The following is a 17844-nucleotide window of genomic DNA, read 5'->3' on the forward strand; positions in this document are numbered from 1 at the left end:
CAATAGTTTCTGTATATATTTTGTATAAAAATCATCCCCTACCTCAATTTTCTCAATATATTTAGAGGCTATTACATGGCACTTTGATTTTTTATTTTGATTTGATTAGATTATTTATAATTGTTTTTATTTACTTAATTTTATTATTATATGATTTGTGTAATTTTTTAGCTATTTGTATTATGTTTATGTTTTTATATTAATGTAAACCGTTTTGACTAAACTCTGTTTGAAAAAGCGGTATAGAAACACTTTTAAATAAATAAATAAATAAATAAATAAAATAGTACTGTCAGTAAGAATGGTCATATGCCATTTTGTCCTTAGTACACTGGGGAAAACTAAGGCAGTTCCACTCTTCTGTCATGTCCTTAAAATCAGTTAACAGGTACAGAGTAAGGTGCAAAAGTGTCAGGTCCTGGTACTGAAATGAAGGCTAAATATTCTCTTGAGACTGCTACTGATTAAAGCAAATTACAGAAATGTGATACATTATGAAACTTCCAAGAGAGAGAATTAATCTCTTCTATCAAGTGTAACTCAGTGCAAGGTGATAACCATGGCAGGACTCAAGTACTGAGACAGCACCCAGCAACTCTTGTGTGCCACTCAGCAATACAAATGGATGAGTTAGATACATAAAGGAACCATTTCTGCCTTAAACAAGATCCAACTAATAACTATGGCATGCTGTATATATTGTATGAAAATTGCACTGGAGAACAATATGACTCATGATCAGTCCATCCTGTGTGGATGTGGAAGACATTGGAATGGTGACTTTCCATGCAACATGACATTTCAGTGCATCCTGTGTGGAAGGCACTAGAACGGTGATTTTCAGATCAACGTGACATTTCAGTGCGTCCTGTGTGGAAGGCACTAGAATGGTGGCTTTCCGATCAACGTGACATTTCAGTGCGTCCTGTGTGGAAGGCACTAGAATGGTGACTTTCAGATCAACATGACATTTCAGTGCGTCCTGTGTGGAAGGCACTAGAACGGTGATTTCAGATCAACGTGACATTTCAGTGCGTCCTGTGTGGAAGGCACTAGAATGGTGACTTTCCGATCAACGTGACATTTCAGTGCGTCCTGTGTGGAAGGCACTAGAATGGTGACTTTCCGATCAACGTGACATTTCAGTGCATCCTGTGTGGAAGGCACTAGAACGGTGACTTTCCGATCATCGTGACATTTCAGTGCATCCTGTGTGGAAGGCACTAGAACGGTGGCTTTCCAAGCAATGTGACATTTCAGTGCGTCCTGTGTGGAAGGCACTAGAATGGTGACTTTCCGATCATCGTGACATTTCAGTGCATCCTGTGTGGAAGGCACTAGAACGGTGGCTTTCCAAGCAATGTGACATTTCAGTGCGTCCTGTGTGGAAGGCACTAGAACAGTGACTTTCCGATCAACGTGACATTTCAGTGCGTCCTGTGTGGAAGGCACTAGAATGGTGACTTTCCGATCATCGTGACATTTCAGTGCATCCTGTGTGGAAGGCACTAGAACAGTGACTTTCCGATCAACGTGACATTTCAGTGCATCCTGTATGGAAGGCACTAGAACGTGGCTTTCTGAGCTACGTGACATTTCAGTGCATCCTGTATGGAAGGCACTACAACTGTGGCTTTCCGTGCAATGTGACATTTCAGTGCAACTAAACAGAGTGGACACACCGGAAGGAGTACAGAGAATGAGACGGGATTTAAGGAAGCTGGAAGAGTGGTCAAACATATGGCAACTGGGATTCAATGCCAAGAAATGCTGAGTCATGCATCTGGGGCGTGGTAATCCAAAAGAACTATTTGCATTGGGGGGTGAAGGGCTGATGTGCACGGAGCAGGAGAGAGACCTTGGGGTGATAGTGTCTAACGACCTGAAGTCGATGAAGCAGTGTGACACGGCGATAGCCAAAGCCAGAAGAATACTGGGCTGCATAGAGAGAGGAATAACCAGCAAGAAAAAGGAGGTGATAATCCCCTTGTACAGGTCCTTGGTGAGGCCTCACCTGGAGTGCTGTGTTCAGTTCTGGAGACCGTATCTCAAAGGAGACAGAGACAGGATGGAGGTGGTTCAGAGAAGGGCGACCAAAATGGTGGGTGGTCTCCATCGAATGACTTATAAGGAGAGGTTGAGGAACCTGAATATGTATACCCTGGAGGAGAGGAGGAGCAGGGGTGATATGATACAGACCTTTAGATACTTGAAAGGTTCTAATGATCCATGGTCATCAACAAACCTTTTCCATTGGAAACAATTTAGTAGAACTAGCAGTCACAATTTGAAACTCCAGGGAGGAAGACTTAGAACCAATGTCAGCAAATATTTCTTCACGGAGAGGTTGGTGGATGACTGGAATGCCCTTCTGGAGGAAGTGGTGAAGACTAAAACTGTGAAGGATTTCAAAGGGGCATGGGATAAACACTGTGGATCCCTAAAAGGCTAGAGGATGGTAATAAATAAAAAAGCTAAACCGACATGGAGCGGCAGTTACTACCCTTAAGAAAAACATGGGGGTAACCTGCACGGAGCGGCGGTTACTAACTTGCAAAGCTTGCTGGGCAGACTGGATGGACAATTTTGGTCTTTTTCTGCCGTCATTACTATGTTACTATGCTATGTTACTATGTATCATATGTGGAAGGCACTAGTACGGTGGCTTTCCGTGGAACGTGACATTTCAATGCACCCTGTGTGGAAGGCACTAGTTCAGTGGCTTTCCGTGCAACATGACATTTCAGTGCATCATATGTGGAAGGCACTAGTACGGTGGCTTTCCGTGGAACGTGACATTTCAATGCACCCTGTGTGGAAGGCACTAGTTCGGTGGCTTTCCGTGCAACGTGACATTTCAGTGCATCATATGTGGAAGGCACTAGTACGGTGGCTTTCCGTGGAACGTGACATTTCAGTGCATCCTGTGTGGAAGGCACTAGTTCGGTGGCTTTCCGTGCAACGTGACATTTCAGTGCATCATATGTGGAAGGCACTAGTACGGTGGCTTTCCGTGGAACGTGACATTTCAGTGCATCCTGTGTGGAAGGCACTAGTTCGGTGGCTTTCCGTGCAACGTGACATTTCAGTGTATCATATGTGGAAGGCACTAGTACGGTGGCTTTCCGTGGAACGTGACATTTCAATGCATCCTGTGTGGAAGGCACTAGTTCGGTGGCTTTCCGTGCAACGTGACATTTCAGTGCATCATATGTGGAAGGCACTAGTACGGTAGCTTTCCGTGGAACGTGACATTTCAATGCATCCTGTGTGGAAGGCACTAGTTCGGTGGCTTTCCGTGCAACGTGACATTTCAGTGCATCATATGTGGAAGGCACTAGTTCGGTGGCTTTCCGAGCAACGTGACATTTCAATGCATCCTGTGTGGAAGGCACTAGTTCGGTGGCTTTCCGAGCAACGTGACATTTCAGTGCATCATATGTGGAAGGCACTAGTTCGGTGGCTTTCCGAGCAACGTGACATTTCAATGCATCCTGTGTGGAAGGCACTAGTTCGGTGGCTTTCCGAGCAACGTGACGTTTCAGTCTTGGCTTCTCGCTGATTTTTGCACAGCAAGACTCTTTGTTGCAAAACTTTGAGGCTTTTTTTATTTTTTAACAGATATTTACCCAGAATCTGAATGCAGCAGCATCTGAAAGGTTCTTGCATTAGCTGCTAATACAGGAGCTCTGATCACACCTGTGTTCGACATTTACTAATTAAGTGCTTGTGTATGGGTCATAGACCTTTCAGAGACTGGATCTGGGTTCACATACATGCACTATTACCTGATTTCAGCCTCACAAATGCCTCTTAAACATTTTACATACAGGACATTTTGACCATTAACCATATGTTATCTGAGAAATCTGACTTTTGTATATATTGGATTCTGAATTTTAAAATATAAAATTTCATATACTAAATATGGGGGCCATAAGAGAAATCAAGCTCCATATTCAGAAGCATTTAATTATTTATTTACAGATCTTTTTTATTCACTGTGCTAAGCCGTTTACATTTAGATGGATAACTCAGAAGTTATCCGACTGACTTAATGTTGTCATCTAGCTGGCTATATTTTAGCTGGCAAAGTTAGGGGTGTAACTGGGAGGAGTTGAGTTATTTGGCTAACTTTGATATTCAGAGGTAGCTGACTATATTCAATACAGTTATCCCGCTAAATTAAACTTTGGCCATACTGTAGCTGTATAACCTATTCATGCAGCTAAGATAAGTTTTCCGGCTATCTCTGGTCATGCTGTAAACTCAACCTTACGTTAGCTAGATAAACGTATCCAGCTAACTTTAGGCTATCTGGGCATATTTAGCAGCGCAGCTGCACCACTGAATAGACAGCACTCATGATATGGACCTCGCTCTCCTCTCCATCACTCAGTGGCTGTTTTCTCTCTTCTCCTATGCTCTCCCTCTTGTCTTACTCTCCCCCTCTCTCTCCCTCCCCATATCTTCCCAGTTCCTTATCTTTGCCTCTTTTGCTGGCTCTCCTGCACTGTCATGCCCTGTAGTAACTGTTTGGGATTTAAAAACCTACTGTAGATCACAGCGTGGAAGAGGAGAGATACAAGATTATTTATTCAGATAAATCAAAGTGTCTTCATGGAGCCACAAGTGAAATACTCAAAAGCCAATACTTTATTTAGCTAATCACTGGAGCAGATAGAATAATAGAATTGAGATCTGTGCTTTCAAACAATTTAAAACAGTAACAAGGAGTTTTCCTCCAGAAGAGAGAAAGAGTTGGTGAATTTCCTGGCTTACAGCTACCAGAGGCAAACAAGGAAAGCAGAGTAAAATCTTACCAGTCACCGAATAGGCTTTATGATTAAAAATTAATTTACAGAAGCTATTTTATTCTCCCGAGTTATTTGCCTCATGTAAAACATTTTCTATAGGGACAAATTAAGAACTTGTTTTTGGCTTATTACCATCATTAGAGGAGAAAGCTTTGAAGTCGGTAAGGTCTGTGGCGTGCTGCCCTTGTTGAAGAGTTTGAAGTAAAAACATCAGAAGCTTTTCACAGAGAGGATTGTGACAGCTGGAAGAAATATTGTGCGGGAATGAAGGTGGGTGTGGGTGGGATGAGAGTAAGGAGGCTGCTGTAATTATGGGTCACTGAGTCACCAGGATATCATTTGTTTGAGTGTGTGCGAGTCTAGCTCACCGACTTTCTAGCACATGCGAAAACATGGATGTCATGCTCTTATTATTGAAAATACTCGTATAATATCCGTTTTTTTCGCGTGCACTAGAAAGTTGGTGAGGCACGTGCGTACTCGCTAAAACGGAAGAAACGAATGCCCATCCCTAAACTGCGCAGAATGTTGAGTGTTCCGCTGATATAGACGGGCGTCTCTCCTCTTTGTTTGACTTGAGGAAGGGCATGTAATCCAATGAAAGGGGATCTGCTTATAGCTTTTTGTTCATTGACCTTTATTTTTTTCTTTTCTCTTAGAAATTGACCAGGGCAGTTGCGGAGATCCTGGAATACCAGCCTACGGGAGGAGAGAGGGCTCGAGGTTCCATCATGGGGACACTTTGAAGTTTGAATGCCAACCCGCCTTTGACCTGGTGGGACAAAAAACAATTACTTGCCAAAAGAATAATCAGTGGTCGGCCAGGAAGCCAGGCTGTGTTTGTAAGTTAGCGAGGAGGCGGTGGCGTCTCTTACAGCTCTTTGGTTACCTGCCTCCCAGACAGTGTTGGGCACTGGGCTGGGATTCCTGCCAGGCCTTGACTGGTTTATCTGGGGTCAGGCTGGGCAGCCTACCAGGGCCGTAATAGTTACCAGGTGTGCCGGATTTGTCCCCATCCATGGTTTTGGAACCTGTGTGTACTGGAAAGGGACAGCGTAGGAAAGGACAGGGTGAAATCTGCTGATCCCTTCCTGGCAGGAATTTATATATGTGTTGAGTTTATTACTCGCTTAATACAAGGAGGGAGGAGGGGGACTTAGCTGGGCCCCAGGAACATAAAACAGTAGTATTAGCTGTTTCATGCTGTTTATTATTTGTTAAGATCAAGCTGCTGTAACTGCCGTAATGGCAGCATCTTCTTGGTGATAACGAAAGCTGCCTGTCCTTTGTTACTCCTGAAGCGCTGCACATTACTCTGGTTTGCCCTTTATTGTCCCATAGCACAGAGCTCATGTGATCCAGCTGGGAGCCAATCTGATGACCCGAGGTCACAAAACATTCACTTTCCTCTCCTGCAAAACTGCTTTTCCTCTTCCAAAAAGAAGAAACATTTTATTTCTTAGGATTTTTGCATTTGCTTTGTTAATTACTTTCTTCCACATCTAGAGTGAAACAACCCCTCAGAAACACAAAGTTAACAGGTGTTAGATGCTAATAGACCTCTATATTAGGCATTCAATTCTGTTCTCTCATCTTATGCAAATGTGTCTCAGGCTCTTAGTAAATCAATAAACCCTTAAAATGTTTCAGCTGTGGTAGATTGAGATGGCATCTCCCTACTGCGCCCCATACACATTAAGGATTTGTTTTCTGTTCTGACACTTTATATATTCCTTGTAAGTTTCTGGCTTCATAAAAACTCTGCATACTGATACCCAAACTATTAGAAATTAAATAATTACAATTCCCCCAGACATCATTTCCATCTTTCCCCTCTGGTACTGCATTGTGTTTCTCTGTAGTGTTACGTATTTGAAAGACATGGCGGGCCAGGACTGCATCTTTTATCCAGGAGTGCTTCTGAAGTATATACACTAGAGCTAGGCACGGATTAGAGAGTCCCCAAGTGCATGTCTTGGCAGCTTTTTTGGGTTATCTCAAGTTGCACCACACAGGGTGTGCAGTGCAGAGCCATCGTAACTCATTGTATCATAAATTAAGATCAATTTAAGGTGCATCGAGTTGGTGTCATAGCATGCTAATCTGATTTCTAGTGGACTGTTTAGGAGATGAAATCTTGGCTAAAAGCAGATAATCTAGTTTATGGGTGATTACTTTGAATATGGAAACCATGTCGAGACCTACAGATCCAGCTGTAAACATGTGCTGCACCACTGAGAAAAGTATTCTGTGCTGTCCTCTGTAGACAAGTAGGTGCCAGCTAAGCCAGGACTTGGTATTTATCCTGAATAATGGGAAATGCCAAAACGTCATGGTGACCCATCACCTGGGAGTCCCTGCACCGTAGGAACTCGGCTCTGATCATGTTACCTGGTGTTGTACTGAGGTATCCCAATTAGTTCCTAATTAACACTTCTCACTGCTGGAACATTTTACCAAGCCACACTTAGCAGTTAAATTAAACTTTAGGATAATAAAGTTTTCAAATCAGAAATTAAAAACAGATTGAGTATCTTTATTTTTCTGTCTCTGGAGCAGTGGCCCGGACCGAACTGATTCAGAAACTTTGCCGGGACTCTGTTCAACAACTTGCGCCCTCCTTCTTCCCACACCTGAATTACCATTTCTTTCCTGCACTATGATCTCATGCCTCTTCCTGGCGTTTCTCCTCTATGGCCATCAGCTCCAGTTTTAAGATGTTCCCCTCACAAGTGGAGGATGGCAGAGCTGGGAAGTGCCAGGGTTGTGGTTCTGGGGCATGTTTGCTGCATTGAAGGTGCATATTCTTGTTTCTGATGCAAGGACTTCATCCTCATCCTCATCACCGGCCGCCATGTTTCCACCTGCTTCCTGTCCTGTGTCGTAGGGAGGCACTGCAGAGATGCGCTTTTATTCATGTCTTTGTGTGTTCTTTGTAATTGCTGTAGGGCACTAACTCATGTGCTGGGTAGCCTGATAGCAAATGCCATAGTGAGACATGAAAGTGCGTCTGGGTTTGTGAATATATTAATGAAATATTTGTGTATTTATTTATTTATTAAAAAAACTTCTATTCCACCTTTCTGATCAGAGAAATTAATTCATAGTGCTGTACAACCAATAATGCATAAAAATGACAACAGTTAAAAAATTAATCTTCCACCTAAAACAGTAAGATAACTAAGTATCTAATGACAATAACAAAATTGTCAAGAATCTGCATATTCTGTTAGTTTCTTGGAGGTTAGAAAAGGGACATTTGCAGGCTATACCAGGAAGTAGGACCAATACATTTAGCTGATGCTGGTCACCTCCTTGGTTGCATGGTCAAATGAGCTCCTGCTTCTTGCTGATTGGGAAATCTGGGTCAGCAGATTATCCTGATTGTCTTTACATATTTCTTGCCCCATTTGATAGTACAGAAAAGTGTTCTGGTTCCTGACGTTTCCTAAGAGGCGTCAGGTGACACATGAGGCTGTTGTGCATTACTGGCCACCTCTAGAGATGTCCTGGAGGAAAAGCCATTTCCAAATGCCTCAGCAGGTGAGCAGTGGCACCAAAGGAAAAGAGACGACATCTGACCAGTGTACCACAGTATCAGGACCTGTAGCCAAGATCCAAGGGCAGGTTCTGAGTTTTGAGATGAGGATGGCCCCTCCTTGAACTTTTGGATGAGATTAAGAACCCACAGTCCATGGGGAGGGAGGGGGGAGGGCAGGTTTAATGGCCCTGCCACCCAACCCTGCAGGAACACCAGACTCCAGTCAGAGTGGGAGGCATAAACCCGGGGGTAAAAAATATCACTAGGATTACAGAGCTGCTTCCTGTGTCTGGTGGTGACATTACAGGCACATCCCGCAGACAACTTGTAGGGGGTGCAGAGTCTGCAAAATCACACTGTACAGAGACAGAAGGATGTCACTGGGCCTCACTCATAAAGGACTCTCTGCCTATGGTAAAACTCTATGGGGCAGATTTTAAAAGCCCTGCGCGCGTAAATTCAGCCGGATTTACATGTGCAGGGGACTTGAGAGCCGGCACGCCTATGTTGCATAGGCCGTCAGTGCACGCAAAGCCCCGGGACGCACGTAAGTCCCAGGGCTTTGCTTGGGGAGCGTGTCGGGGCGGCGCGGCATTTGGGGGCTTTTGGGGGGCAGGGCCGTGGGCATGGTGCCGGCCTGGGGGCATTCCGGGGGCGTGGCCGAGGCCTCCGAACCAGCCCCCGGGCAGGGGAATGGCACGCCGGCAGCCCTCTGGTGCGCACAAGTTACGCCTGCCTCGGGCAGGCGTAACTTTCTGAACAAAGGTAGGGGGGGGATTTAGTTAGGGCTGGGGGCAGGTTAGATAGGGGAAGGGAGGGGAAGGTGGGGGGGTGGAAAAAAGTTCCCTCCGAGGCTGCTCCGATTTCAGAGCGGCCTCGGAGGGAACGGAGGCAGGCTGCTTGGCGCGCGCAGGTTGCGCAATTGTGCACCCCCTTGCACGCGCTGACCCTGGATTTTATAACATGCGTGCGGCAGTGCGCACATGTTATAAAATCGGGCGTAGATTTGTTCGCGCCGGGTTGTGCGAACAAATCTACGCCCGAGCATAACTTTAAAAATCTACCCCTTTATGAATAAGGATCTCCGTGCCAGAAACCTCAGTAACAAATAAAGTAAAACAAACCTTGCCAAGATGCCTTCTCTCTATCAGGAACACTTATTCTGTTTTGCCCCACTGCTTCCCCCTGCTTCTTTTGGCTTCCAAACGAATTGGGAACCAGCCTGACCTGGCAGGTACAGTGCTCTGACCCCCCTCGTTCTTAATCTCTCTCCCTTGCATGCAGCGCAGTCCTCCAGAATCCGATGCACACTTCCTTCAGTCTCGCCAGTAAGAGTTAATGTGAGTAGCTGGGATTTCATCTCCTACCGATCCCCCACAGGCTGTTTAATAATGTAAATGCATTAGTTGTATCTCATTTCTCAGAAAAGAAATCACTTTTTCAGTCTACTGGATTGTTTCTTTTCTTACTGCAAAACCATAGGGAATATTTTGATGAATCTGATTTTCATATTGTTGCTGGGTCGATATGTGGATTGGAATTGTTGCTGGTGTGGGGGGGGGGGGGGGGGAAGAATTTGGGATGAATGAAGGTGTGAGTGATTCACCCATTTCTGGAGCCCAGAATGATAACCACCTATCAGCTACATAACAGGATAAAGTGAGGCATTTACGCTGGTACATATCAAGTTTACATTGGCAAATCATTATTTTAGCTTCTTGAAATTCCATTGGCCTACAAAATGTGATTAGATTTGTGAAATAGCTGTGGAAATCTGCTGAGGCATAGAGGGTTGGGGAAGCTCAATCAGTAGGGCGAGGGGAGAAGCAGAACACCAGGGCCTTGTAATACAACGGAGGATGAAAGGTGAGGAGAGGAAGGACTGCTCCTGATTGTCGTGCCTCACTTCTCCTTTCTCTCTTACAAAGTGAAACTCGGGCATCAAAAAGATGACTGCATGCATAAACAGTCTCTTAATAACTTTAGGGTTTGCTCTCAAATATTAATTTACTATTTCTTACTAAAGTCTTTGTAATATAAAACAGCTCTGTCAATGCAGCCCCTGCTACTCCAGTCTGTTTCTTGGATGAGTAATTTTGCTGTCTGGTATGGGACAGAAAGGGAGGAGACTAACTTCAGATCTAAGTGCTCATTTTATTTGTTAAATAAATTAGAAAATCAGACTTCCAGAAGTGATAGAATCATTCCTTAACCCCACTCCCTTGTGTTTCAGTCTGTTTATATAGTCTGCTCTTAATAAGATAAGATACTTTATTTACAGATGTTTGGGAAATTAGTTCATCTATTAACCTGAACAAATTAGACATTAATCTTAGGTACTCAAACCTGTACGAAACATGTCTTGGTTTCTCTCAGTGCTGTTGAGCTTATTGATCACTGCTTGGTCTTTCTCAGGTCTATTGAACCCAGTGGTCACTGCTTGGTCCTTTTCAGGCCTGTTGAGCCTGGTGATGAGTGCTTGGTCTTCCTCATGCCTATTGAACCCGGTGATCATTGCTTGGTCCTTTTCAGGCTTGTTGAGCCTGGTGATGAGTGCTTGGTCTTCCTCATGCCTATTGAACCCAGTAATCACTGCTTGGTCCTTTTCAGGCCTGTTGAGCCTGGTGATGAGTTCTTGGTCTTCCTCATGCCTATTGAACCCAGTGATCACTGCTTGGTCCTTTTCAGGCCTGTTGAGCCTGGTGATGAATGCTTGGACTTCCCGAGACCCATTGAGCCTGGTGATGAATGCTTGGTCTTCCTGAGACCCATTAAGCCTGGTGATGAGTGCTTGGTCTTCCTCAGGCCTATTGAACCCAGTTATCACTGCCTGGTCATTTTCAGGCCTGTTGAGCTTTGTGATAAGTGCTTGGCCTTCCTAAGACCTGTTGAGTTCTGTGATGAGTGCTTGGTCTTCCTCAGGCCTGTTGAGCCCGGTGATCAATGCTTGGTCTTCCTCGAGCCCAATGATCAGTATACGGCAGCTGTAACTGTCAGCATTAAGTGTATCATAGGAACCAGGGGCGGATTGGCCTATCGGGGGATCGGGCATCCCCCGGTGGGCCGATCGCTCCAGTCATGTGGTGTGCCGTGCGCGGCCGTGACAGAGCTGCACTCGGCAGAACATGTGACGTGTCCTGGGCCGGCCTGGGCGGCGAATACCCGGGCCGGTCCGGCATTTTGTGGCTGGTCAACTGTTTCAAAGAGGATTACAGTGAGTTAGATTAGGTCAAAGGGTTACATTGCAGTGAGATTGATTATACTGAGGTACATTCCAATGAGGTAGATTAGGTTAAAGGTTAGAAGTAAAAGTATAGTAAAAGTAAACATTACAAGGTGAAGAAGGAAGTATTAATTTATTGGTAGGTTTGCATTCCTGGCAAGTTTGCATTCAGTGTAGTGTTTAAATACATCAAAGCCTTTACATAGGTTAATTTTTCAAGTCACTCTGCTTCTTGGTTTTTAAGTGTTACGGTTGTGCTGTGATTATCGAATGGAAGAGGTTATTTTACAGAGGGTACCAGTCTGTAGTTGGTGCTGGAATTCCAGGTAGTCATTGATTCCTTGCAGGTATGGAGGGTTGAGTGCATTCTATGAATCTGGAGCTGCACCTCTGAAGGCTTTGGACTTAGTTTTTTCACGTGGATTGTTTTGAAGGGTGGGGCGGTTAGCTGCTGCTGTTGACTTGAGTGAAGGTTTTTTATTTTTCAGTCAGGCATGTGGGGCCACTGTTTTTCAAAGCCTTGAATGTAAGAGATAGGATACTCTGCATCAGAAATAATACTGTAAATCTCCTTCTGTCAGGAGTACAGCATTGATGTCTCTGTTCTAAAGACCAAGCTCTTTCAGGAAACACTCAAATCGTGATCCTAAAGATTATTCATTTGAAAGATTCGTGCAATATAGAAGGATTGTCTGAAGGTTGGAGCACTGGCCTTATAACCGTGTCTCTGCCTTTGGAGTTTCACGTGGTTGAGAATGCTCTTTAATGATCCATCCACCCCAGAGCTGGCTGCATTTCTATAGGAGATGTATGATTGTGGGAAATCAAGCTTGTGGCTATTAGACAATTGTGATTATGCATAAAATCATTCAAGCGTGGGTACATGTCAACTGATATGTGGTTGCAGAAATAGTAACATTTTTGGCAGTATTGTAACCTGTATAAGTCTGTTTCATGTTATGAATTACAGTGTATTTTAAAAGGAACAGTTATATATAGTGGACTGGTTTAATTTATACTTTAGGCATAGAATGTTCATTTATTTATTTTAAAATGCTTAGAGCCTGCAACATCCAATACATCTTGTTCTGGACAGGTAACAAATTCAACAAGCCCAATTTTAAAAAATGATGTGTATATAAGTAAAGTGAACACTTAACTTGCACCAGTGTATGTTAAAATGAACTTCATTCCAGCAAAAGAAATGGTCCCATATTTGGCAATCCTGACATGGAAGCACATTTTATGTAAACAGCTTCAGGGGGAGATTAACATACTCGGATCTCTTGATAATCTGTTGTTTCTGTGGACAGGAGCCAAGCATTAATAAAGGAGAGGTATTCATCAGCACTACCACACGTAATTACAGCAGCATCAGCTCAATTAAAAGCAAAACATTTTTCCACAATAGTCCCCTATATAAAAAAGGAAGAAACATGAGTTGTATCATGGATGGTGCTTGTTATATGATCCGTAAGTCCATACTGACCCCAAATAAAGAAAAAAATGACCACTCTGTTGGTTCAACAACACACAATCTAAAAATCCACTGTTGTCCTTTTGCTTCTAATATTGTCGATGCCAATGTAAATGTGCCTGGTCCAGAGCTCACCATTTCAGATCCGAAAAGGCATGCTTGGTCTTGGGGAGTGTACAGGCGACTATGGTGCTCCACTCGTCTAGTTCTAATCATGCATATACTACAAATTGTAAAGACCAGGCCGTATGAGTTCTAAGGTTAATAACTTGTCCAGAACTGAATAACTTGGCATGCATTTAAGAACTGTTATTGTTTTGATGGGGCTGGGCCATGGCACAACTATGGGGTCAGCCATGGCCCCTGACATCGCCAGTCTATATGTTTCAAATTTGAAGAAACGTTTCTTTATTCCTCACCATGATTCTTGCGTTGATTGATAGCAGTATATTGATGATATTCTGTTGTTGTGGACTGACAACTTAGAATCCTCGAAAGCTTTTTTTAATGTCTTAATATGTGTGATTCTAATTTAAAATTCACAATGCAATATGACTATTTGTCTATATCAATTCTGGATATTCAAATCAGAAAGCAAAATGATTTGTTTCACATCTCTACACATCGTAAACCCACCAGCATAAACAACTTCTGTGATATAATAGCTGCCATCCTAGGAAACTCAAGCAAGGACTCCCTGTCAGCCAGTTTCTGAGTATTGGGAGGTTATGTTTGAATTTCTTAGAGTTTAGACAACAAGCACAGGATTTGTCTATCAGATTGGCAGCAGAAGGTTATCCTCCTCATGTTATCAGACGGGGGCACACACTCTGTTCTAACAGGGATTTAGTTTTAACTTATCAACAGCCATCTCATAAACCTCATCTGGTGTGTGTTTAAAGGCACACAAATAGAGAGGAAGCAGTGGCCACAGTTATTAGGAATGTTGGTTGGCATTACCGCCAACCCATCCGCTCTCTACATACACAGGCCATCAGCAGTGAGGATCAAGTAGTGTGAGTGATCATGTAGTGTGAGTACTCAGGCCATCAGCAGTGAGGATCATGTAGTGTGAGTACACAGGCCATCAGCAGTGAGGATCATGTAGTGTGAGTGATCATGTAGTGTGAGTACACAGGCCATCAGCAGTGAGGATCAAGTAGTGTGAGTGATCATGTAGTGTGAGTACACAGGCCATCAGCAGTGAGGATCATGTAGTGTGAGTGATCATGTAGTGTGAGTACACAGGCCATCAGCAGTGAGGATCATGTAGTGTGAGTGATCATGTAGTGTGAGTACACAGGCCATCAGCAGTGAGGATCATGTAGTGTGAGTGATCATGTAGTGTGAGTACACAGGCCATCAGCAGTGAGGATCAAGTAGTGTGAGTGATCATGTAGTGTGAGTACACAGGCCATCAGCAGTGAGGATCATGTAGTGTGAGTGATCATGTAGTGTGAGTACACAGGCCATCAGCAGTGAGGATCATGTAGTGTGAGTGATCATGTAGTGTGAGTACACAGGCCATCAGCAGTGAGGATCATGTAGTGTGAGTGATCATGTAGTGTGAGTACACAGGCCATCAGCAGTGAGGATCAAGTAGTGTGAGTGATCATGTAGTGTGAGTACACAGGCCATCAGCAGTGAGGATCATGTAGTGTGAGTGATCATGTAGTGTGAGTACACAGGCCATCAGCAGTGAGGATCATGTAGTGTGAGTGATCATGTAGTGTGAGTACACAGGCCATCAGCAGTGAGGATCATGTAGTGTGAGTGATCATGTAGTGTGAGTACACAGGCCATCAGCAGTGAGGATCATGTAGTGTGAGTGATCATGTAGTGTGAGTACACAGGCCATCAGCAGTGAGGATCATGTAGTGTGAGTGATCATGTAGTGTGAGTACACAGGCCATCAGCAGTGAGGATCATGTAGTGTGAGTGATCATGTAGTGTGAGTACACAGGCCATCAGCAGTGAGGATCAAGTAGTGTGAGTGATCATGTAGTGTGAGTACACAGGCCATCAGCAGTGAGGATCAAGTAGTGTGAGTGATCATGTAGTGTGAGTACACAGGCCATCAGCAGTGAGGATCATGTAGTGTGAGTGATCATGTAGTGTGAGTACACAGGCCATCAGCAGTGAGGATCAAGTAGTGTGAGTGATCATGTAGTGTGAGTACACAGGCCATCAGCAGTGAGGATCATGTAGTGTGAGTGATCATGTAGTGTGAGTACACAGGCCATCAGCAGTGAGGATCATGTAGTGTGAGTGATCATGTAGTGTGAGTACACAGGCCATCAGCAGTGAGGATCAAGTAGTGTGAGTGATCATGTAGTGTGAGTGCGCATGCTGAGGTCAGCACTGTATGCACTCACTCAGATTCTGGCTAACTTATTCATTTTACAACCAATATGACCTGCTATTGCAGTTGGTAGTATATGTATTAGCCTGTCCTTGCCCAAGATTTTCGTGGGTAGAAGAAAACGTATGATTAACACCATAGTTGCCTGCACACTTGCGAGACTAATGCGCCCATTGGAGATCATCGTTTGAGACACCGGCATACTGTTTTGGATCGCAGATGATGTGTTCTGCATCAGGCACTTCAACATTGACATGAATTTGACCTTAAGGCAGTATTAAATGAGAAAGAATAACGGTGAAGTTTTAGATTATGTACTGTTGAACTGACAGGACTGAAGAAGAAATCAGAGTGGTACGCTGTATACGTTTTCTTGTTTATTTGGGGTCAGTATGGATTTACAAATCATATGACGAACATCATGAAATAAGGACGCTGTGTGATACATCTTGTGTTTCTTCCTTCTTTATATAGGGGACTATTGTGAGAAGTGTGTGGACATTTTTTTTTACTTTCAGTAAAGTTAATTGAGCTGATGCTGCTGTAATTACGTGTGGTAGTGCTGATGAATACCTCTCCTTTATTAATGCTTGGCTCCTGTCCACAGAAACAACAGATTATCAAGAGATCCGGGCAGTTTGCACAAAACCTGCTTCCACATCAGGATTGCCGAATTTGGGACCCTTTCTTATGCTAGAATGAAGTTCACTTGAAACGCTGTCAGTGGGCTAACATACACTGTTGCAAGATCAGCATTCGGTTTACTTTTATATACACATTTTTTGAAAAATTGGGACTGGTGATTTATATTTGTGTGTTTGGGAGTTTGTGATCTCATGGCAACTTTCTGAAATTCCCTCTTCAGAAATTTTCCTTTGAAATTTTCAAATCCTAAGGATAGATTATAGTTATTTACATATTCTATCCAATTGAACTTTTATTGGCATATCATTAGTGTCATGTCAGTTTGGGCAAATTAACGTAGAATAAATACAGAGCATTGCAATGTATCAAGTAATAAAAACATTAAAAATAAAATATAATAAAATGGTTTTGAAAGGTTAAAAATGCCAGCTAAATTTAAAAAATGGGTGAAAACCATTTCAGAAAGGGATCCAGTAGGTTCTTGCTATGAAATAAAGTTTTGCTTAATTTTATAAATATACAAGTAAACTGGGCAGTGGAGAAGGATGAATGATGGGAGAAGCCTCATAACCAAAATGTGATGAACAGAGACCTGCTTTATGAGTCCATTGGTAAACTGAGCTGATTTGTATCTCACCAAGGCGGGAGCTTGAAATAATGATTCTTAAATGGCTATTTTTTCCTGATTTTTGTTATAAGCATGCCTTGCTTTTTGAGAGACAGGTTATTACAATATCGTCTAGGCCAATGCACGTTATTGCAGAGTTGACAGAAGACAGCACCTCTTCTTTTGGATGCAAAATTACTATTTCATGGCTTCTGACATCAAACAATTTGACCAGATGCTCACAGGGCTCATGAAGCTCTGACACACAAGGTCAGAATTGAGCGTAACTAGAAGCAGCCTGACACCGCTTAAGGTTCTCTCCGCATTCCACCCGTTCATTATAAATCTTTCCCACAGTCCCTAGTTCAGTATTCTGTACAAGCAAGTAATCTTAAGAGACAGTTGTAACTATAATTACCCAAAATGCCTGTAGAGTAAGTAACGTTTATTTATTTAAACAGGTTTTTCTACATGAATTTTATTTAGCAGATATGCTGAATATTGCTGTTCATTAGGCATTACAATCAATAGATCTTTCGAGATAATGCTTATCACATTAAGGAAACTCTATTTAACTGTGAAAAACATTAGCAGCTCAAGCACATATTAATTGCAGAAAGATCATAATTAGTGCAGCCTGCGACTGGCTGGGGCTTTCTCTCTGCTGACTGCACCTTTTCATAGAAATGAATGCGTGAAGAGACTCAAGCATTTTGAACGACAAGAGTCTATGATATCAGACTAGTCCCCTAGGTTGCTGAGGATGCAGTTAGGATGCTGGGAGAGGTGCTCTGTACACCATTTCCCTCCCCCATAGTTTGCTAGCCCTGCAGAGCAGACTATTCTGACTAAACGTTGGGAGCATCAAGGATGTGGATCCTCTGTTGCTTTTCAGCCCTAATATTTTTATCTACCTATTTTTATATCTTAATTGCAAAAATTAGTCAGGACTTTATGATAGCAGTGTAAAGCTTACTATTGCTCTCTGAATCTGCTTTGTTTATCGATAATATATATAGTGCTGATTGTCATGCATTACTATTATTTCTGTCTCTTCTGACGTTTTCACCTGGGGCTGTTGTCAGATGCTGCAATAATGCTTAGTTATAGAGAGGATTTCACTTAGAGAAACAATGCAAGCCACTTCTAAGGAATTATATTTAGTGCTTTGC

The 17844-nt window shown here is 43.2% G+C and overlaps 1 protein-coding gene across 6 annotated transcripts in view; it reads left to right on the plus strand.

Moving 5' to 3' along the window:
- Positions 1–17844, plus strand: part of CSMD2 (CUB and Sushi multiple domains 2) — a 653904-nt gene that overhangs the window by 461828 nt on the left and 174232 nt on the right. For 5 of the 6 annotated variants that reach the window (XM_029572110.1, XM_029572106.1, XM_029572107.1 and 2 more), the window contains one exon: positions 5477–5659. The exons of the other annotated variant lie outside the window; for it this stretch is intronic. In XM_029572110.1, the coding sequence (XP_029427970.1) occupies positions 5477–5659 (183 nt within the window). The remainder of the gene's footprint in view (positions 1–5476; positions 5660–17844) is intronic. 6 annotated transcript variants of the gene reach the window in all.

This window comes from Rhinatrema bivittatum, chromosome 11, assembly GCF_901001135.1.
Source record: "Rhinatrema bivittatum chromosome 11, aRhiBiv1.1, whole genome shotgun sequence".
Taxonomy (NCBI): domain Eukaryota; kingdom Metazoa; phylum Chordata; class Amphibia; order Gymnophiona; family Rhinatrematidae; genus Rhinatrema; species Rhinatrema bivittatum.